At 39.9% G+C, this 22,406-nt stretch overlaps 1 protein-coding gene across 1 annotated transcript in view; it reads right to left on the bottom strand.

Annotated features, from left to right (window-relative positions):
• Positions 1–5,653: 5,653 nt before the first annotated feature.
• Positions 5,654–22,406, bottom strand: part of NDNF (neuron derived neurotrophic factor) — a 38,565-nt gene continuing 21,812 nt past the window's right edge. Inside the window, exons 2-4 of the mRNA XM_030863956.3 lie at positions 15,655–15,843; positions 9,708–9,832; positions 5,654–8,035 (exon numbers count right to left, since the gene is read on the bottom strand). Coding sequence (XP_030719816.1) covers positions 6,642–8,035; positions 9,708–9,832; positions 15,655–15,842 — 1,707 coding nt within the window. The 5' untranslated portion in view covers position 15,843 and the 3' untranslated portion in view covers positions 5,654–6,641. The remainder of the gene's footprint in view (positions 8,036–9,707; positions 9,833–15,654; positions 15,844–22,406) is intronic.

Below are 22,406 nucleotides of genomic sequence, written 5' to 3'. Positions count from 1 at the left end.
TAAGTATTCTGTAGGCTTTGGCACCAAAACCTCCAGCACTGAGTATTTATCTGCACATTTGAACTCAGGCCTTAGGAATGCTTGCCCATCGAATCGGCAAAGGAATTGGAGTTCAGTATTCAGAGCAGCGAAGTTTGCTCAGCACACAGCTGTATTTGAAGCCCGGCTCTGTTCCATTAGTCAATGGAACTTGCACAAAATGCAAAGTAGTTTAAATGTAAGTGCTGGGATCTTACCCTGCTTTCATATCTTTGTCATCTTTTTCCATACCTGAAGATCACCTGTGGATAAGCCAAGAGAACCCGTGATCGTGTGCATGATGGAAAAAGTCAAAATTGGGCAACCTGTAATTTAGACCTTGGCCTCTTTACTTGAGGAAGCACGGCAAGCTTTATTTGGCAGGAAGGAGATATTCAATACTACCATTAAAAACAGCTAAAAGAGGGCTTCCCTGGTGGCGCAGTGGTTCAGAGTCCGCCTGCCGATGCAGGGGACAAGGGTTCGTGCCCCGGTCCGGGAAGATCCCACATGCCGCGGAGCGGCTGGGCCCGTGAGCCATGGCCGCTGAGCCTGCGCATCCGGAGCCTGTGCTCTGCAACAGAAGAGGCCACAACAGTGAGAGGCCCGCAAGCTAAAAGAGTCTGTTATTTCCTTAAAAACATGTTTTTAAAATTACATTTTACCATAGTAAAATTTGTTGAATTTTATTTGGTTATTTAAAAAATATATGTACCTTTATTTGTCTCTCTCAGTTGTTTCACTTGCCTCTTTGCTGGTCTCAAGTAAAGTTCTTACTACATCCAGAAGCACCAGGAAACTTTAAATGTCACTAAGGCTACTTGTGGCTGCTCTGATACTTGGGAACACAACCATTGGAAATGGGCCATATTTGTGACTACACCAGTTGCTCGTAGCAAATTGCTCACACAGCAAACTATATCTGTGGTTATAACTCTTACATGGTTCAGCCACAATCCAGGTATTTTAACCATATGGATCCACAGAAGGGCACAAAATTGGTCAGTCAAATGCAGAGGCCTGTGCGACATCTCTGTGGCTTTTGAGGGTAACAAACTGCTTCCAAAAACTGCCTGTTGATTTGGCATTGGGGAAATTTTGCAACCTGCATGGTAAAAGTAGCAATATGTTAATTTTATTTAATAGGTCAGAGTTCATTTTATGGGAAGGGATGAGACTGAACAGTCAAACCTCTAACCCTGCTATGTATTAATGTACTTGGTTCTGCTTATTACAAATAATTTTTCTCAGAAGCAAAATCCTGTCAGAATTATAATTAAATATGGACATTTGGGAGTCTTGTCAAGTGTATCTTAAAACAACTGTTTATATAATCCTGTGCTGCCTTATTTACACAATGTAGAAAGATTATACCAAGGCCTAACTATAGACAAGAAATGGATATTTGCTCCTTTCCAAATTATGACAATTTGATTGGATATTAATATTGGCAAGTATTTACACGAGCAGAGAGAGACTTGAAACATTTTGAAATTGCTTCTTAAAGCTCACTTTCTGACAATAGCACCGGACTCAAAAACAAAGCAATGCGTTCATCGCTTCTCTTAGTTGTAAGATGGTGATTATTATTATTATTTTTAACTGTTCTGTCTGGATCTCATCACCCATAACAAGAACCTATCTGCTGTAACTTCTTTGTTTTGCACCTTAGTCTCAATTCATAAAATTATTTCAAATTCTGAAGTCTTGGGACATGTCCACATCCTGGGAGCCTGCTTGACGTGTCCCTGCTTCAAAGTTTCTAGACTCTAAGTTTCTAACAAGTTTCCAGAAAACCTTATACTTTTCTGAAAATTCTCCCCTGTAGGGCAATGGGATGACAAGTTACATTCATTCTTCTGTTTTCTAAGCGGTCTTTTACTAGGATGCAGTGTCCCTCCTGGCACTACTCTCTTCCCCCTCTAACACTAGATGCCACACTATCTTCATTAGAATCTGAATAATGACAATATAGCAACATAACCACCCCTAAGGCCTTGCACTCTTCCATCTTGGCACCAATTATTTTTCTGTGATGGCGATCAGTAGCCTTCTATATATTTTATACTTTGAAAGAATATTGTAAAATATCTTTGAAAGAGGTATAAGGGTGGATATGAAAAGCCATTCTAAGTAATTTCATCTCTAAACTTTGATTACTAAGTTTATTTCTCAAAGGTTGAGGAAGGGGAATGCAAAGAAACAGAAATGAAGGAAATCTTACCCAGATACATGATCAACCATTCCTAGCAAATAGCGGGACGCAATTTTAATAGAGCGGATGGTGATCTATTAAATTTTCCGGTGTCAGGTTGTGTGTAGAACAGAATCCAAAACCTTAATAAAATTAAGCTGTATTAGATCTCTCACTTCCCTTGATCTCTCAGACCACTTTGAGAAAGAAATTAGATAAAACTATACTTTGCTCCATGCTCCATTTCCTCTCTCTGTTCTCCTCTCTCCCATTTCCCACCTTCACAACAACAACAAAGACCCAAATCCCAAGCTACTGCATATTTTTCTGACCAAAACTCTCTGGGAAAAACACAATGATGAGTGTGCCCTGATGTCTCCCAGGTCCTGCGGACAACTTCAAACAGAGTACAGCTGAAATCGGGCTGCAGTCACTTTGCTTGGTCCTGGGGGAAGGACCCAAAGGCAAGTTCCCAGCTGACTTTATCTCTATTGCACCATATCTAAGTGGGGAAGGAAGTGGCTGGAGATGCTCCAAAGGACCTTGTTCTTCAAGTTAGATGCTGGTTTTTGTGTTGAAGCCAGCCAGTGAAGAGGGACAAAGGTGCACAGTCTGGGTGAGCGGCTCCATGTCTTCTGGAGTGAAGAAGTGTTTAAAATGAACTCCCGGAGTGAACATTAAACTGGGAGTACAGGAATCTGGGTTCTAGTCTTAGCTGAGCCTCAATTTCCTCATCTATAAATTGAGATAGTTGAACTAGATGATCTCTAAGAGGCATTAGTAATGTGTTGGAAGAGATTCCTGTTGGTTTCAGGTCCAACAAATTCCTTGAATTGTATTCAAAACGTGTGTGTGTGTTTGTGTGTGTGTGAGTGTGTGTGTGTGTGTGTGTGTGTGTGTGTGTGTTTTCAATGGTGTCTGGACCTCCCAAACTATTAAAAACCATTAAAACTGATTTCAAACTCTAAAGTTCATCTAAGTGATTTTTTATTTGAAGTTGCTTCATTTGGCTTTTCAGGATACAAAGATCACAACTTTTCCAAGTGTATTTGGAGTAACTAAAATAATCAGTGCATATATCCTTTCCAGCACTAATCCTCTGATGCATGTTTAAAAAATTAATCTAGACATTGATTATAACTTAACCAAGAAAATCATCTGCTATAAACTTGTATAGATTCTGAATAGTTTTAGATTAAAATAATTGACTAATGAACTTAACAGCCTCAGTTTGTGTGTACATGCAAACCTAGATTGGAATACCTTCTGTCTCTAAAAATAATCATAACTTTTTTTTTCTTACAAGCTTGCAGTTGTCAGTTATGGGTTACACACACAGTCTTAACGAAATTTGAAATGGTCTTTAAGAATGAGTTGCTTTGAAGTCATAAATAAGATAAAAATTTTATTTCCTTTTGGAAAATAATCCGTAAGTGACTTCTTTTCCCTAAGAATTGGTGATTTATATTCTAGTAAGGATTTTGGAGTCCAAGCAATTCTATTACTTATTTGTTTCGACTATGAGAACTTTCTTTTTATTTCTCTGGTATTCAATTTCCTTTTGCACCTGAAAAATAAAGATAGTGAACTCAAATAAAATGCCCTCAGAGATTCCTCCCTCCTCAATGATACTATGGCTATACTTGGTATTCTAAATGCCCTGTTCTCAATACAGCCATCCCAGAGCTTAATGGAGAAAAGGTGGTGCTTTCATATTAGCTTTCTAGTTCTTTTGTTAATTAAGAACAAATTTTTCTTTCTTGTCCTCAGTTCACCTGAATGCTCCTAAAATCTAAACACATTAGTAAATAAGAGAGCTTTGTTTTTAATAGGTTTCTCTCTTCCTTTATGAGTGATAGAAGTTTTACAATGTGTGTTTAATTTTCCCATAATTTTTAAAAGGCAAATTTCACTGGGGCCATGAAAGAATTCTCTGGTATATCCAGAGTACATAGAAATCGCCATCCCAGTTGGCTAAAAAATAAAAGCTTGGTTAAATTGATTTGGCCTGGCTCCCAGCGTTTCCCAGGCATTTAGCAATATCTGGGAGTTAAGTCCGTCACCTTCAGAAGCTGCAATAACTCTTTGATTCACTGTAGTCCCATTTAGCACATTGCTCTGTAATAATATATTTGTGAATAATATGAGAAAGTAGATTCTCCTTCCAAAGGCACCGTATTTATAACTTAGGATAAGAAGGTCTCTGGGATATTGTCAATTTTAAAGTTCTCCTTCCAAGTTGGATGGTTATGTGGCCACTGGGGACATGCTCTTTCTTCCTTTTAAAAAATTATTTCAGGTGTCACAATGCTTCATACAGATATGATAAATTTTGTTTTGATATCTTAACACTGATGAATTGGATGACACATTTTTAGAGGGGATATTTTCTCCTAAGGACCACCACTTATACTCTCCAAGCCATAGTGACTTTATACTCCATAAGAATGCTACTCGGGCTTCCCTGGTGGCGCAGTGGTTGAGAGTCCGCCTGCCGATGCAGGGAACACGGGTTCGTGCCCCGGTCCGGGAAGATCCCACATACCGCGGAGCGGCCGGGCCCGTGAGCCATGGCCGCCAGGCCTGCGCGTCCGGAGCCTGTGCTCCGCGGCGGGAGAGGCCGCAGCAGTGAGAGGCCCACCACATGAAAGGCGGTGCCAGCACATAGGGGAAATGCAGTGGTTAAGGAATTACACCTGCCCCACTTGTAGTTACAGAGACACTTTCTCATTTAGAATCATAGAATTCTACAAAAGACAATGTGTCATGATAGAAGGTATCCTATGATATCATCTTATCCACATCTATCACCACTTAATTTTATAACTGGGAAAGAGGAACAAGGGGACGTAGCAGATTTTCCTAAACCCGCATAGCCTAGTTGACTGGAAATCCCAGACTCTTCTAAATCCTCCAGTGTTTTCATGACACATCATGTATAGAACCTGTGGAGAATGAAACTATCTAAAACTGCCCTCTGTAAAGAGTTTTTGATAAATGAAGGTTCCTATTATTATTTGCCTAAATTTTATCTTACACCTAAATTACTTTTTGAAGATTCATGAAAAATCAAAGCTAAAAGTAACAGACTGTTAATGTTACAAACCAGCAGCTTCCATATTTTTCTCATGACTAATTAAAGTCCTAATTGGTGGTTGCTTAGTTGTTCCCACTAGAAATCAAAACAATTATTTTGCTAATATTCAAGCAGCTGGAAAATATTTGGCATACCCCAATTTTGTACTTAAAATAGATGGTTATTTTTAAAAGAGAGGTAATATATTTTAGGTTGTTAAGGACGATTTGTTGAATACTTATCGAGCTACAGTATTTTGAGGCTTGCCTTATTCCAAGTCCATTGGTGCGCTCTCAATTCTCACAACAGCTAGCTCCTATTCAATGTCAAAATACAAATTTCAATAACTGTCTCTAATGCCACAGTAACTTTAGAGAGATGCAGCATGCCTTTTAACTATTAAAAAAGGGTCAAACCTGGTGCAAAATTACATAAAGGCGCAGTTTGGGGGACAGAATAGAAATTGAATACACCAAGGTAGCTGCTTGGGAAAATGAACAGTATATAATCTAATATCTTTAATTTTATATACATGAATATAATGTATGTCAACTTTGTACATGAGATACATACAGTATTTAAACATTTTACTCAACAGATAAGAATTTACAATAGGGCTTCCCTAGTGGCGCAGTGGTTGAGAGTCCGCCTGCCAATGCAGGGGACATGGGTTCGTGCCCCGGTCCGGGAAGATCCCACATGCTGTGGAGCGGCTAGGCCCATGAGCCATGGTCGCTGAGCCTGCGCGTCTGGAACCTGTGCTCCGCAACGGGAGAGGCCACAGCAGTGAGAGGCCCGCGTACCGCAAAAAAAAAAAAAAAAAAGAATTTACAATAGCAATAGAACTGACTAAAGGGCTGTCCACTTAATATACTTAGATTAGATCCGTACTTTAACAGGAAAAGAATTTAATAGTTTACAATCATAGAAACACTGACATTTAAAACAAGACTTTATAAAATAATTTATATATATTCTAGCATCTATTGAGAGGAATAATTTGCATTTGTGGATGTGTGCAATGAATGGCATATTCAAAATTTTTAGGTGATAAAATAATTTAGAAGCAGTTCATGCAGTGGTCAAAGCAAGGGATGGCAGTTCCTTCAAGATGTCCTTTCTCTTTGACATCAGTGGATATCAGATACACACTAGGTACCATTGGGGCACACTAGACCAAGTCTCCTCCAACAATTACTTATATAAACATCAATATACACCAGCTGATATCCCTTCTTCCATAGTACAAGTACAGGTCACAACTTCTTTCAGCTGTGGGAGTAGTCAGTTTATACTTAAAGTGATTTAATGTCTCTCCTGGAGTTCTAAGTGATATATCTCTATACAAGGTAACTAACAGAACTTCCTGGTTTTTACAACTTTACTCTGATACTTCACAGAGTGCCCCCCGTGTCCTGTGACATAAACATCCAGCAGGTAAGATTTTCCAGGCTGAAGACCTTTGATTGTTTCTGTGGTCACTGCTTTGTGCAGGTTTTGACTGTGGAAATATTTACAGAGGACCTTCTCTGATTTCTTCCTTGTATCTGGTCCAAGGCATTGGTTTTGCTCTCTTTTCTTCTGGTCTTCACTGTAATTATCATCCACTTCCTTTTTGTAGATGCAAAACTTGTTCCTTTCCTGGGTGCCTAGCCAAGCCACGGTGGCTGAAGAACAGGTGCGCAGCTTGTCGAAGGCTTTGATGCGCGTGTCTTCAGGAAGAGAGGGAAATGACTGCTTACTGGGCCTGGTGGTAGCTAGTATTTTCAACATAGATGCTCCCTTCTTGTTTCCTTTCAGTCGAATGAGATATTTGGCTTTAGGTTTTCCTCTCAGCTGAAACTGTCGAATGCCTTCCACGTTCTGAGACAGAAGAAGTTTCCCATCTCTTCTCACTTGGATTTGGACAGCGTCCAGACAAGAGTGAATAAATAAGGTGACTTTTTGGTGAGACGAGACTGGAGCAAACCGTAGAAACTTTGCCCCCTTCCTTTTAACAAACACATCCGTAACTTTCCCATCTTTCAGCTCAACTGTCTTCTGTTTCGCTTCTTCCTTGGTCCTGGCAAAGGTGCCCACGTAAGCAGTGCTCATATTGCTGTTGCTGTTGGCCACGAAGACGTCAAAGTAGTACTGCGTATCGGGTTTCAGATCCGAGACGGTGAAGATGTTCTTGTTTCCTATGCAGATTTTCTGAATGTCAACCTTGGGCCTCGAGTAGGCGTGCCTCCCCAGTTTTGGAGACGGCTTTGTCAGGAAGCTGTGCTCTTTACCTGAATTATCCGAAGCAAATCCGAAGTGGGCAAAGTCAAAAGGGCTGAAGTCCAGACCGGGCTTTGGTGCCATCATGAAAGCGTCGTCTGCACTCAACTTCGCTTCCACTGCGCAGAGACTTTTGAAATTGTGCTCTTTGTTGATGACCACACAGTACTGAATGGGTTGTTTCAGCAAAGAGGCCGTGGGGCTCGGTTTCCAAGCCAAAGTGACCGTGGTGCATCCCAGGGAGGTAACGTCGACTCTTGGGTCATAAGGTAATTCAGGGTAGGGCTGGTCAGACTCTGGAGTTGTGGTGGCATATACTTTGAAATGTGTGTCTTTCTCTGTTGAAAGAAGCTCCAACTGATATAAACCAGATGGAGAACTAGAAGATATGAAATATTCCACGTCGTTGCCTTTGTAGGAGAATAACTCTGCGCCTTCCTCATTAATGATCTGCTGCTTCTGCTGAGCCAGAGGCTCTGGATCACCTAAAAGACACAAGAGAAGCACAGCCTACACGTCAGGGCATGTGCTGTGGCTTGCCAACCTTAAATTGTGTTCTTAAGACAATTTAATTTAGTTTTTCTCCATTATAAAAAGAATACATGTTCCCAGTAGAAAACTGGGAGATAGAGAACAAGATAAAAAAAAATCATCCATTAATACAAATCCATATAGTCCTTTATTAACAGTTTGGTCTATTTCTATCAGTCTTCCTTCTACACATGTTTATGCAGTTGTTACTATTTTCTCTTATTTTTCTCTGCAACTTTATAACATTTATGATCATGCATATATGTACCTAGAGAAACCTCCATTTTTCTCACTTAATATTATATCATAAAAATGAAACTGTTGGTTAATTTTTGACCATTATAATAATGCTGTTATATATGTAAGGCTTTTCTGATTTTACATTATTTCTTCAGGATAGATTCCAGCTGGTAGAATTTTTAGGTCAAAGACTGCAAACCTCTTAGAGACTAATCCCTACTGTCAATCTGCTTTGACCAGAAGGGTTCTGTCAGTTTGCACTTGGATGGCTAGCCATTTCACTAATTTCACTTTTGTTAGTAGGACTGGACAACCTCATTAAAATATAGACTATAAAGCACCAGTAAGAGGACCTAATTTTCAACGTGTAGAACACGCGCTCAGGAGGAATACAGGGAAAGTACTGAAACTAAAATAACGTTTTCCATTTTTTGTTCTTATTAATATCAGATGTCACACAGATATCGGTGTTAAGAAGACCCAGAGAAGGACTGTGTAGCCAGAGTGGGAATGGATCTTTTCCAGCCGATCACTGCAGGTTGAGAGTGAGGTTTGTAGAACTTCATATTCCTAAACCACGCAATTAACACAATCATCATGTGACTACTCATTCTATCGCAATCTCACCACTCCCCATATGCCCTTTCAATATTTTCCTAATTACAGTGTTCCCGCATCACTGTACGTATCTAGCTGGCTACCATCCTGTCATGGCACCAGTCTCAAGCCTTCACTTCAAGCTAGGATGCCTTTGCCCCTTAAAGGGAAGCAGCGTCAACCCAGGGCCTCATACAGACTCTACTCATTTCTTTGTATCTGTCATTTGCTTTCCACCATCTTCATCTTCTTCAAATGCCTGACCTATTCCTCCTGACTTTCTTCTCATCCTGGACTTTCCGTGGTGCTCGATGGCCTTTTGTTCTCTCTTTGTGGCGACCCTTTACTCCCCAGAGATCGGAGGCTCTTATCCTTGGGTGCATATTAGATTCACCTGGAGGGGAACTTGTACCATCCCAATGTCCAGACCCCACCCCAGGGCAATTAAATCACAACCTCGGAGGTAGGAGGCAGGCGTCAGTAGCATATACAGCCCCCAGTGGTGAGTCCAGTGGTTAGGCAAGACTGCAAACCACAGCCAGGGAAGCCGATGCTCACCCCTTGCCTTTCCTCACTCCTTCAGCCCACACACCTGTCTCTCTCAACCTTTTATTTCACCAAATCACCGCCATCTGATGTCATCCTCCGTTTCCCTCATCTCCAGCCCCAAATCTCCAGCTTCCCCCATGCATCCGTGCTGGTTTTTCTTACTAAGAGAAGGCTGTCTGTCTCATAAGCCTTTCAGCTATCCATCCAGAGGTCCGGGGTCAGGTCTGCCGCGCCGCTTACCTGAGCCTTCCCCGCTCGCCTCCTCTGGCAGCTCCTGGAGGCTCAGCGTCCACGCTAAGGGCGCATCGCAGGGAGTCACTGTGACTGACAATGGCGTGTTGTCTTCTTCAACCACAAAGAAATACCTGGGTGAAAGTGGACCACTTCAGACCGAGGTAATTCATCCTAACACTTACAACCAAGATTAGTGGGAAAAATCGCTTGGTTTAATTTGTATTCACTTAACAGAAAATCAAACTGGCTATCTGACATAAATCATGATATTTTCAGCAGTAACCGTGGAAGTCCAATAGCCCAAGGTTCTGCGACCAGATTTACCATCGACACAGTCTGAAATAACTGAAAGACATTGAACCAAAATGTGGAGTTTGGGTGTTACTCGAGTTAGGAATCAAAACTTACCAGTTTGGGGGTGTTATTTAACACCAGTGCAAAGTAAGTCACAACCAAGAGGAAGTTCCATGTACGTTGCCCTACAGGTACTGCATTTTCCATAAATTTGGCGATAAATTTATAAGTTACCCCAAGGGCACTCTAAAGCGCCAACCATTCCAAGAGATCATTTTCACAGCAGTGTCCTTCTAAAATGCATGTTGGTCTCTGGCAAAATAACACTGTATTCAGGCTTTCACAATCTTGACTTTTGTTCACAGTTTTACTATTCCATATCCTTTTGGAGAGAGGTATCTAATGACCATTTGAGAAATATTTTTAAAAGGTAAAGATAACTGTGTCAGTCAGTGGAAAGGCACATTTCTCTGTCACTAAGATTTTCTGTTGAATTAATAACCTAGTGATTTGAAAACATTTTAAAAGAACAAAACATTCTCCTCTATGCTTTCCCCTTAGATTTTTTAAATGATGTCTCAAAAGAACTTTTAAGTAGAATAAAAATATTGCCTATATATAACAATGCTATATATTCTTACTCTGAATAATTTAGATGATTCCATTTATCTTTCAAAGCCCATAATCTTGCAAGGGAGGAAACAGTGGTTTCCTCACTGGTTTCACGGCAAAAAATAAGCAAGTTTCACCTCCTAGAGATTGCACCTCCTGGGTACCTCTTTGCCTCTCGATTCTCTCTATATCTACCCCAACACCCTCTCCAAACTGACCACCGTGGCCAGCTGCTCCATCAGCCTCCTCTGCAGTTCTTCTCACCTCCCCGACCTCTAACCCATGGGGTGAACCAAGGGCCTGTGCTAGGACACTCTTTTCTACCCGTGCTCATTCCCTGTGTGATCTCACCCAGGCTCACAGCTTTAAGCTCTTCTATTTTAATGATTCTCAAATGTAAATTGTCAGCCTGAACTCTTAGCTAAATTTTAGAGACAACTATCTTCTCACCATCTTCCTTTAGAGATTACTGAAAGTTTCAAAGTTAAGATGTCTAATCCAAACTTCTCATTCTCTCACCAAACCAACTTCTGCAGTCTGTCTCTACTCAGTAAATGACAGCCCTAACCTTCCAGTTGCTCAGGACAAACGTTTTAGAGGCATTCTTGACTTTTTCTTACTCTTCCACTCCACATACACTGAATCAGCAGTCATTTTTTTTTTTTTTTTGGCTTCATCTTTAAAATATACCCAGAGTCCATCCCTTTGTTCCACTTACCCTGTTACCACCAGATCAAGCCACCATTTTTTCTTGTCTGAGCATTGCAATAGCCTTCTGACTGGCCTTGTTTCCACTTTGACCCCCTTGGTTTATTTACCTCCTTCCAGGAGGAGATATCCATGTACACCTAGGTCTGAACACACTCGCTGCAAACCCTCCAGGAGCTTCTTGTCTCATTCAGAACTTGCAATGATTTGCGTCCCCAACCAAATCTCTAAACTCGTTTCCTCTATTCTCTCCCTTCTTTACTCAGCTCCTTGCTCTCTGTGGAATGACTACGGCACACTCTTGCCTCAGGGCCTCTGAACTTGCTGTTTCTCCATCTGAGATGCTCATCCTCCAGCTGTTGACCTTACGTGCTCAGTCACTGCATCAACTCTCTTCTCTAGAGTCGGTCACCATCTCGCCATAGACCGACTCTGACCCCTTATGTAAGACATCACCTTCCTACCCGTGAAGCTGTTCTACTCCTCTTCATTTTTCTTCAAAGCACTTATCACTACCTGATGTATTAGATATACCTTTGTTTGTTTTTTTATTTTCCCACCTCCCCCAACTAGAATGAAAGCTACAAGAGGGCAGGACATTTAGCTCATTGATGAAGACTTAGAGACTAAAATAATTATTAATAAATATTTGTTGGATTCATGAATAAGTTTAGCTTTTCACTTTTGGGGAAAAAAGTCCTTAATTGTTCAGAGAGTCTACAACTTCCCCAGCAGTGGGGCCTCTGCCTACCTCACTGTCATGTCATCATCCCTTTTGCTTTCTGTGCTCGAACCACGTAGGGCTTCTTTGAGCCATTGGGATGTTGTTTGCTCTGCCTGAAATACACCCTTTAGTCCTTATTAATATTTGTAAATAAATAATTTTTTAATTGAAATATAGTTGATGTACAGGCCCTTACTAATATTTAAATGTCACTTCTTCAGGGATGCCTTCTCTAACTGTTCTGGCTCAGGTGCTCTCACATACTCCGAGTGTCCTATACTTTTCACTTTGGGCACCTATTGCAATTTGTTACTATATATTTATATTATTATTCGATTAATGTCATTTTCCCAACAAAGGCCCACTTAGGGTTCATTTTCCATGTCATTTTATTCTCAGCATTTAGCACAGATTTCTGTAGGTAGAAGGTACTTGATAAACTCTTCTTAATGAATGCATTACTAAATGAATAAACAGAACCCAAGAATCATAACACCTACCTTATTCTAGCCTTAGGATACCTACACTTAGTCTGTTTCTACCTGAAGATACTGAATCTGAATGGAAATATATGTGCTTTCCCCCCTTCATTATTCCAAGATGAATTAGGAGCTGGAGGGTGGAAATAGGGCTGTGGAAGGACAAATAAAGTGAAGACCCTATAAAAGCAAAAAAAGCTTGTTCGGAATATAGTAAACTTAGGCAATCATCCAAACAAAATAACTAGATGATTGCACTCTTTACTATATGGAAATTTTATGGACTTAAGCATCCCTAAAGAGAGGTGTCAGATGGTTTAATTTTCAAATTCAGTCAACTTTTGGAGAGTAGAATTTTGTTCCTTTGGCCAGGTTGCATAGGTGATATTAACCACATAAACATGACTGAACCTATGAACATTACAAAGAATTAGGTAAGACAAAATAATTTATTTAGCATCGTGTAATTTTAAAAGTATTCAAAACTTTTTAGTTTTGTTTGTTTTTGGTTTTTATGTGGGTAGCCGAGCTAACCAGTGCTGAAATCAATGTGCACGTTCACCTATTATCTTCTGTTCTCATTTCAATCAAGAAAGTAGTTTATTTCCAAAAGTATGCAACTGTGTCTTAGTAACTTTAATACAGGCCATAAGCAACCAATAACAGAGAAAACAATGCTTGCATTCCACAGGGTAATCATTTTACATATGAAACATCAGAGAGTCCCTCTAAGTCAACATTTTCATATGGAAGCACTTATGATTAGGGATAAAAGACCATCTGAATAAACTTTAACAATTTGACAAACATTTATTGCCTAGCATGCACAGTGCACTCATGGAAGGGAGCTGCAATCAGAGATGATAGGGCACGATCTATGAGCAACAGGTATTTACTGGCTAGTGAGGGAGACAGAAATGTGACAAATATGCTCCAAATTATAAGGCCAGAGTTGAGGGATAAACACTCCGTGAACCATTTAGACTTTGGAATCTATGTATAAACATAAGCATAATTAATGAATTTGTTTTCTTTTGCTATTCTCTGCTTCCAAACTTTATCTGGAATTTCATCTTTAGTTGTAATATCAACAATGTCTATGTGGGTTCTCCCATCACATATTTTACCCCTAGAAATGACTGTGGCCACAACTCTTTATTTAACTATTGTTAACATTGCATCCAAATGTAGATATCAAAGTCTCCAGTCATGATTTGTGGGGGGGGGAAAAAAACCCAAAAGAATGAACAAATGAAAGAAATAAAAACAGAAGGAGGAAAGGAGCATGTGTTGTTTTGAAATGTCTTATAATAAAAACATGTTGCTTCAAAGAAAAAAAAATGTAATTTTAAGACAGCGCTTAGAACCAAAACTTATTTAGTTTTTAAGAGACTGGAAGATCAAAGATAAACCATTTATTTGATTAAGTGAAATGATTACATAATGAGGAATGCTGTGCTTTAAAGAACACTGCAAAGCAGTGCACAAGTACATTTGGGAAATCAAAGTAATTTTTTAAAGAAAAATTTGGATTCACTCAAAAGTTTCAAGAGACAAAAGAATATGACAAGCAAAATGGTTCGGCATGAATTCAGCTGATATTTAAGACTAATTTGAATCATTAAAACTGCCTCCTCTACCCTTCCTTCTTTTCACAGACTAAGTCTCTGTAAATACTAAGACATCAAGTTCCTTTAGTGTAATCATCCTTGCATTTTGTGCCTTCAGTCTTAGGAATGTCATTGAAAGAGTCATAATTATTTTATATATTACTGACAAATCAGTTCCTAATCTATTACTTCCATTCAAACAAATAATTTCATTCAGATGGTGCTGAAATGATACCCAAACAATAGGTCACACCAATCAAAATATGAAAACTGATTATCTACTCTCACACAGACTGACCGGATGGTAACATGTCTGTGCCATTCAGTGGAAGAGGAGCACCACGTTCCATTCTTATTGTCAATTAAAACTGAAGTGACGGGGCTTCCCTGGTGGCGCTGTGGTTGAGAGTCCACCTGCCGATGCAGGGGACACGGGTTCTGTGCCCCGGTCCTGGAAGATCCCACATGCCGCGGAGCGGCTAGGCCCGTGAGCCATGGCCGCTGAGCCTGCGCGTCCGGAGCCTGTGCTCCACAACGGGAGAGGCCACAACAGTGAGGCCCGCGTACCAAGAAAAAAAAAAAAAAAAAAACTGAAGTGACAAGAGAAAGACGACAATAATTTGATACACCTCAATCTTTGGAAAATGGATTATTGATGACATGACATAGTTTTATCCTTTGGAATGCCAAGGTGCCCTAGGTTAAAAGGAGAAACTGTTTTTGAAATATGATAAAGAGGAGTTTGGGTACTGCAAAGTAAGTAACTTTAAATATAATTAGTTTATATGATTGATTGATTGATATATGTTGATATATGTAAGTTTTAAAGGTCAAAATACTTAGAAGCATTATGTGAGTTCAATATGTTGATGTTGGAGTGAAGATAAGTGAGGGGCCAGTTTTTTTTTTTTTTTTTTTTTTGCGGTACACGGGCCTCTCACTGTTGTGGCCTCTCCCGTTGCGGAGCACAGGCTCAGCGGCCATGGCTCATGGGCCCAGCCGCTCCACGGCATGTGGGATCTTCCCCGGACCGGGGCACGAACCCATGTCCCCTGCATCGGCAGGCGGACTCTCAACCACTGCGCCACCAGGGAAGCCCGAGGGGCCAGTTTTTATCTCTGTTTGGTTTGATGCTTTCAGAACCAATCATATTGATCAAAGAAATACTATCCTTACAAGCCAATGCAAACCCTTGAAGAATCATATGTGTTCAATTAATTGCATTCATCCTGTAGAGTCATTCTTAGAAATTTCCTACCATCCTGAAGAAAAGAAAATGACCATTCCAAAACGTTAGACACGCAAGGACTTCTCTCTCCACCCAAAAGATCACAATCAGCGAGAATCAAAGAGACGTCTAATGGCTAGACGTTGCACTGCCGTTTTATTTTCTTACTTAGAGAAAAATAGGCAATGCTATCCAGAGGTTGACTGCAAATTACCTAACTAAGTCTAAAAGGTCACTTTCTTTTTCAGAGACACCCGTTCTGAGCTTATTGATAAAGGAAGTCCTGCAGGGAGAATACCTTTTAGGTGTGTCTCTAAAGAGATAACTGCTAATTTCAGCTCCATCTGGAATTACTGACGAATCATGAAAAAATGCCTTGTCCCGAATTTGCATCTGAAAGAGTTCCTCATCTCGAGTGGGTAACTTCTGGGTCCTGGAGCTGAGTGGTAACAGCAGCCACAGCATACACCAGTGGAGAGGCACCATCCTGGGGCAACAAAAAAGAATTGCTTACATTAATTTTACAGGCAAAACACTTGGGCAAGTTGCGAACTTTCTGAAGGGTTCACACTATTTGGTTTTGACAGAAAGAGCCGTATTATGTATTTTGGATACATGCACATGAGCTTTAAGGCGACTTTCCAGTTCTTTTTTTTCAAAGTATTTCAACAAGTTGACAATGAATTCACCAGAATTTCAGATATTAAAAAGATTTTGAAACAAAAGGACTCTTGGTGCATTGACTTCCTTGGGTATTCAGGGAGAAAAGTTCCCCCTTCATTATGGCAGAAGCCAATATGGTCATTGTAGACATCTCCATACAAATGTCTCAAAGCTTAAACCATAACATAAGTCTCAGAGACCCACTGAGAGCCTGAAAATTACCACTACACAGTTACTTTTCTTTGTCCTTAAAATTTGATTAAGGATCATATATAGAATTATTCTGCAAATCAGATTTTCATAAATCAGAGATTTTAAGAGATTATAAAGTTTAACTTTCTTATAGGATAAGCAATTTGTCTAAAATCCCAAGGTGAGTTATTTGCCAGTGTCTAATATTACAGATTTACCAGACTCTTCAACACAACACTTATATATAAACTTTTACCATATTAAAAAGTGGGCTTGGATTCCCACTTCAAATCAAGAAAGACCACTGGGGACTTCCCTGGTGGTCCGGTGGTTAAGACTCCACGCTTCCAATGCAGGGGGAGAGGGTTCCATCCCTGGTCGGGGAGCTAAAATCCCACATGCCCTGTGGCGCAGCCAAAAAAAAAAAAAAAAAAAAAGACCATTGGAAAGTTCTATACTTAGGTCATTTGTCTTAACCTCCAGCAGAGTTATATATTTGCTGCTCCAGTTTTCATTGAGTTACACTTTGGCATTTATCACTGACTTTCATAAAAAATCCTATAAGCAGGGCTTCCCTGGTGGCGCAGTGGTTGAGAGTCCGCCTGCCGATGCAGGGGACACGGGTTCGTACCCCGGTCCGGGAGGATCCCACACGTCGCGCAGCGGCTGGGCCCGTGAGCCATGGCCTCTGAGCCTGTGCGTCCGGAGCCTGTGCTCCGCAACGGGAGAGGCCACAACAGTGAGAGGCCCGCGTACCGCAAAAAAATAAAAATAAAATTAAAAATCCTATAAGCAATCATGGATCATTCTCTAGGGCACCTTGCTTTAGGGATTGTTTCAAGGACACCATCTTCTACATGTCTCCCTTTCCCAACAGGAAGAAGCAGGTAGGTGAGTTCTTTTCACCTCAAGTGCTAATGAAAGGCTTTGCTTCCTTTGAGGATTTGGTGCCTGTTTTCCTCACAGAAGAAACTAGGTAAGGAGTTGTTTTCCCTTATCTCTTTGACAATATACATCAAGGAATTCAAGCATTAGGGAAATACAGTGTTTTTACATTGAAGTACTTTAAATAGTGAGAAAGTCAAATGCAAATATTTGCAATAATTTGAAATGAAGAGAATGCCAGTTTTATTTCTAAATAGTCATTGCTATAGCTATGCGGTCACCTCTACTTAAACCATCACTTGACTTTAAGTTTTCTTTGAGTGCTACCAAAAATAGATTCATACAACTGAAAATAGTTTTTTGAAGGGAATAAGCTTTTCTTTCTTCTATGAGAGTTTGAGAAGTAATTTTTCCCAGTGAGCTTGCTCAGAAAGTTCCTTTAACTTACTTTTTCAAAATTTGCTTTCTGCCATGTGCTCTGCAATCTTCCATATAAATATCCGCAGTAATTAGGAGTTACTATGTGCAAAACACGGTGCGAAGTTGCATTTATATTCACAGTAACCTTGTGAAGTAGGTGCTATTCTTATATAAGTATAAACCTCCTTTAACATAAGCAGCGAAAGGATATAAACCCAAGTGAATCTGACTGCAGAGCCCAAACATTTATTTCCCATCCTATTTCTCAATTGTATTGCCATTGAATGAGAGTTTGACTGAGAGCTAAGAAACTTGACTTTTTAGTTTCAGCTGCTAACTAGAAGTGTAATCTTAGGCAATTCACTTAAAATTCTGGACCTCAATTTTATGAAGGGTTTGGATGGATGATCTCTAAACTCTGAAAACAAATGATGATTCTGAGACTGAACACTGAAATCCTCTTCCCAAATAGCTAGCAGTTTAGGAATGAGAACAGGCCTCCTTGAGTTTCATTAAATAAACTGTCCCTCAGATATCCAGGTGATTGTCAAGGTGGAACCCAAGGAAAGCCGGGGATGTAAACGAGAGGTCATGGGAGTTACTAAAAGCAAACAAAGGTTATATCTACAAAAGATGGCTGGGGGGGATCAAAAATCAAAGCTCAGTGAACCTATTCAAAACAAATAGGGACATGGTGGAGTAGACTGAATGGGACCACCACTCACGACCCTCAGTCCCTCTCCTCTGATGCCCTTCATCCTGCAGCCAACAGAAACGGAAAATCTGAATAGAATTTGATATGCCGCCCCTATAAAGAAATACTTATTATTTCAGCATAATAAAACACATTCAGTTTACTTTGTAGTAGCATCTCTGAAAGTTTGCCTCCTGAGAGCAGAAGGGGCCAGATAATAAAATATGTCTCTTTAGAAAGGGTTAGAATTTGGCTTTCCATACTTATTAGGAACTTAGAGCAAACATGCCATGGCAGCACTTGAGTGTGAGACACTTGGGCGTATTTGCCCTAGAACCACTCAAGGGCAGCCTTCTCCCACGAGCCCCATATTTGCCCGCAAAGCTGTCAATTGCACAGTACCACTGCACAGCTGAACAGGACAAGCTGCCCAATGCCCCGGGTATTTGGGATATTTAGGTCAGCCCCAGAGTTAGACAGCTAGCATGTTATGACTGGTGGGAATTTTCCCAGCATCCTCAGCTGCCTGTGGGAGGAACTTTCTCTTTATTAAATCAGCTAATAAGCAGAGATGAATTTTGAGTTAATAACAATATTAATAAATTTGTTGTGTATGTGCTGCATGCCAGGCACTCTTCTAAGTGCTTCATGTCTATTATCTCATGAATGCCAGCAACAAGCCTATGATGTAGGCCCTATTATTTATCTCATCTCGTCTCAAAAATGATCAAACTGAGGCTTGGACACATAAGAACACATAGTGAATACAATATGATATGAGAAATATAAACTATCAGGAGTGTGGTAAATATGATTATTATATATTCCCCCACGTCAGCTACTTAGCCATGTAATATTCAGTAAAGTGAACAACTTCAGATGATAGGATTATGCAGAGTAAGTGTTCAAAAGACAATACTCCATGGGTTTCTGTGCTTGGTTGTGTATATGTGGGGAGCAGAAGAACTGACTGCCTTTGTTCCAGATTATCTTTTCAAGGATGTTTGTATAGTAAACAGCCTTGGAAGATAAAGCTTCTGGAGCAAAGAGCAGGCGTGATTGTTACCCATTATAAAAATCTGGGTTCCCTAAGCTCAGGGCTGCTCTCTTATAATAAGCCCCACTATATGGGCTGATGCCATCAGGCCCTCTTTCAATCATCCCACGAGAATTGGGGGGTCAGGCAGTGGGAGAAAATGCTGCTGCTGTGGATCTGTGGCTTCTGCTATTGTTGCATAATAAAGTCCTTTGTCGCCGACCCAGGAGTCTCATGCCATCTAGCATCCATGAAACTACGGCAGGCTAACTTGTTAGCTTGCAAGGAGGGTAAAATTTCATACTCTTCACAGTTATTGACACTAAGATTTTACTTGTTAAATTATTTTACTGGTTTATTGACTTCACACTGGCTCAGGTAGACATTTTTATTTAGATAATCACCAATAGGGAATAGACTAAACTATCTTTTGCTTTCTTTAAAAAAAAAAAAAATCGTATATCCTCAACTAAAGTTCTATCAGGTCACACTTTCCGTTTCTGAAACAATTTTAGCTATTTAAATTGCCACATCAACTATGGGCAAAACAGATACTTTTCAGAAAAGTGTTTAAAATGAGTATGATCCCTTTTCTTTTTATTGTATCTACAGGAGAAGATGGGTGTTAACTGAACTTATTGTGATAACCATCTCACAATGTATGTAAATCAAACCACCAGGATGTATGCCTTAAACTTATACAGTGATGTATGTCAGTTATTTTTCAATAAAACTGGAAAAAATTAGTATGATTCCCCAAACACAGGACTTTATATTCTGTAGGATTATTGTTTTCAAAATGTTATCTAATAACATCCATGTATTGCTGGGGAAAAACATACTCCGTTTTTAGGGAAGCCTAATAATTTGTTCAATTTGATCAGGTTACAGGCAGCATTTTTTTAACAAGATGTACTTAAAAGAAGCATTGAATATAGCTAATCAAAAAACGATTATGCAGACATATTGTGCATGTTTTCACAATTTATATTCACTTATTCAAATTTAAAGCTTTATGTAAGTATTGTTTAAAGGATGGAATTTTACAGATTTTTTTCCCTACCAAAAAAAATGTTCTCTCTTAGACATTCAGCTTAAGAATTAGTCACTTTTAAATAAACAACTGAAAATACATTCTGCTTAAGAATAAGCCTTGGGTAATCCAGTCTGTAAGAACAGACTTTTCTTCTAAGATTACAAAAGTGCCCTCTAATGGCATAACTTTTCCTCTCATTTCTTTTTGTTACTTCTAGGTATCTAGAGCTTATCTAGGTTTAAAGTTTAAAGTAAATAACGTTTCTTAGAATTTCTCATTCAGCATTATTACTTCTGTCATGGACACCTTGTGGATAATCTAGGAAATGTGTTTGCACAGCAAGAAATCTTGCTATCTTTCTACAGTCAAGGGTCTAGTTCCAACAGAAGTAGAAAGTTGCTAGGATAGTTCCAAATATTTTTATTTTACTAGGCAGATCAATCAACTTGGTTGCACAATGATTTTCAGCCCAGAAAAACTAGGTGGTGTTATTCTATTACTGAGAAGATTGACTTTGTTTCGATTGAAAAGTTCTGGTGAATCATGTTCATAGATGCTAATCTAAAACTCTGAGATTGTTCATATTGTCAGAGGCCTTCCCCATATTCGAACATTCCTTCCTATCCTACCAAAACAGAAGTGAGAAAACAAAAATGACCTAATGATTTGATATACCTCAAACTTTAATCTAGATTATTGGGAATCCAGATTATTGGAGATATGAGGTAGTTTTAACCTTTGGAATGCCAATGTGTCCTGGATTAAAAGGAGAAATTGTTTTGAAATATAATTGTCCAATGAGATTAACAATGTATTCTATACCTGGAAAGGTAGAGACAGGTTTGGGCACTGAAAAGTAAATAACTTTAAATATTATTAAAGTTTATTAGTTTAACTAATAAACTAAACTATTATTAGTTTAGACTATACACACACACACACACACACACACACACACACACACAGATATCTAAATTCAAGCTATTTAGATACACTATATGAATCCAATTAGTTGATGTTAGAGTAAAGGTACATGAGCAATGGTTCTAAAAGAACCTTTTAAATATGCAATTTTATTTTTATATTTGCTGCCCCCTCTCTGGCGAGCGAGTGAACACTACAGCTCTAGAAGGGTGGAGGGGAGCTGCTTTTGAATGTTTGAGGGCTGTGATGACTGGAGCTGCTTCTCCCATTTGCCTCCTTCCCTGCTGGGCTCTCTGCTGCCCTACCCCACAGAGAGAACGCGGAGCGTGGACCGCAGTGGGTGAATTGAAGATCAGTTTTAAACAAAATGCCAATGTAGAGATATAAAGCATTTGTATTGTCCCAGAATGGGTAGGGAGTAGAGCAGCTAATGGGTAACTGAAAACACATAAATAATTCTAAGACTTTATTTTCAGCATTAACATGACCTTTTTTTAAAAAATTTATTTGTTTAATTTATTTTTATTTTTGGCTGCGTTGGGTCTTCGTTGCTACACCGTGGGCTTTCTCTAGTTGCGGCGAGCGGGGGCTACTCTTCATTGTGGTGCACGGGCTTCTCATTGCGGTGGCTTCTCTTGTTGTGGAGCACGGGCTCTAGGTACGCGGGCTTCAGTAGCTGTGGCACTTGGGCTCAGTAGTTGTGGCTCGCGGGCTTAGTTGCTCTGCAGCACGTGGGATCTTCCCGGACCAGGGCTCGAATCCGTGTCCCCTGAATTGGCAGGTGGATTCTTAACCACTGTGCCACTAGGGAAGCCCCCAATTTTATTCTACGTGGCTTTTAAACAGTCAAACTGACCTGGCACAACCTTTTCCCACAAACCTGTGGAAATGCTTGAGAATTGTAAAATGGTCAAATGGTATGCAAGAAAAAAAATTAAAGGGGCCTGGAATAATTTATCAGTGTACCAACTAACCACCCAGGATGACCTCTATCACCACAAAAAAACCACAATAGGCCTAAAAGCAAATAAAACTTTCCCCAGGGAGTCAGCAGCAGCTCTACTACCGTCATTTTGCAAAAGTTATCTTCAGTTACATAGTCAACTTATCATCTTGGTTAATCCACTGATTCACTTAGTGAAAATAAAAATTTATTATTTGAGGGCTTCCCTGGTGGCGCAGTGGTTGAGAGTCCGCCTG

This window comes from Globicephala melas, chromosome 5 (assembly GCF_963455315.2).
Source record: "Globicephala melas chromosome 5, mGloMel1.2, whole genome shotgun sequence".
Lineage (NCBI taxonomy): Eukaryota > Metazoa > Chordata > Mammalia > Artiodactyla > Delphinidae > Globicephala > Globicephala melas.
Note: the sequence above shows the minus strand (reverse complement) of the source record. Positions and strands in the feature narration are given on the sequence as shown.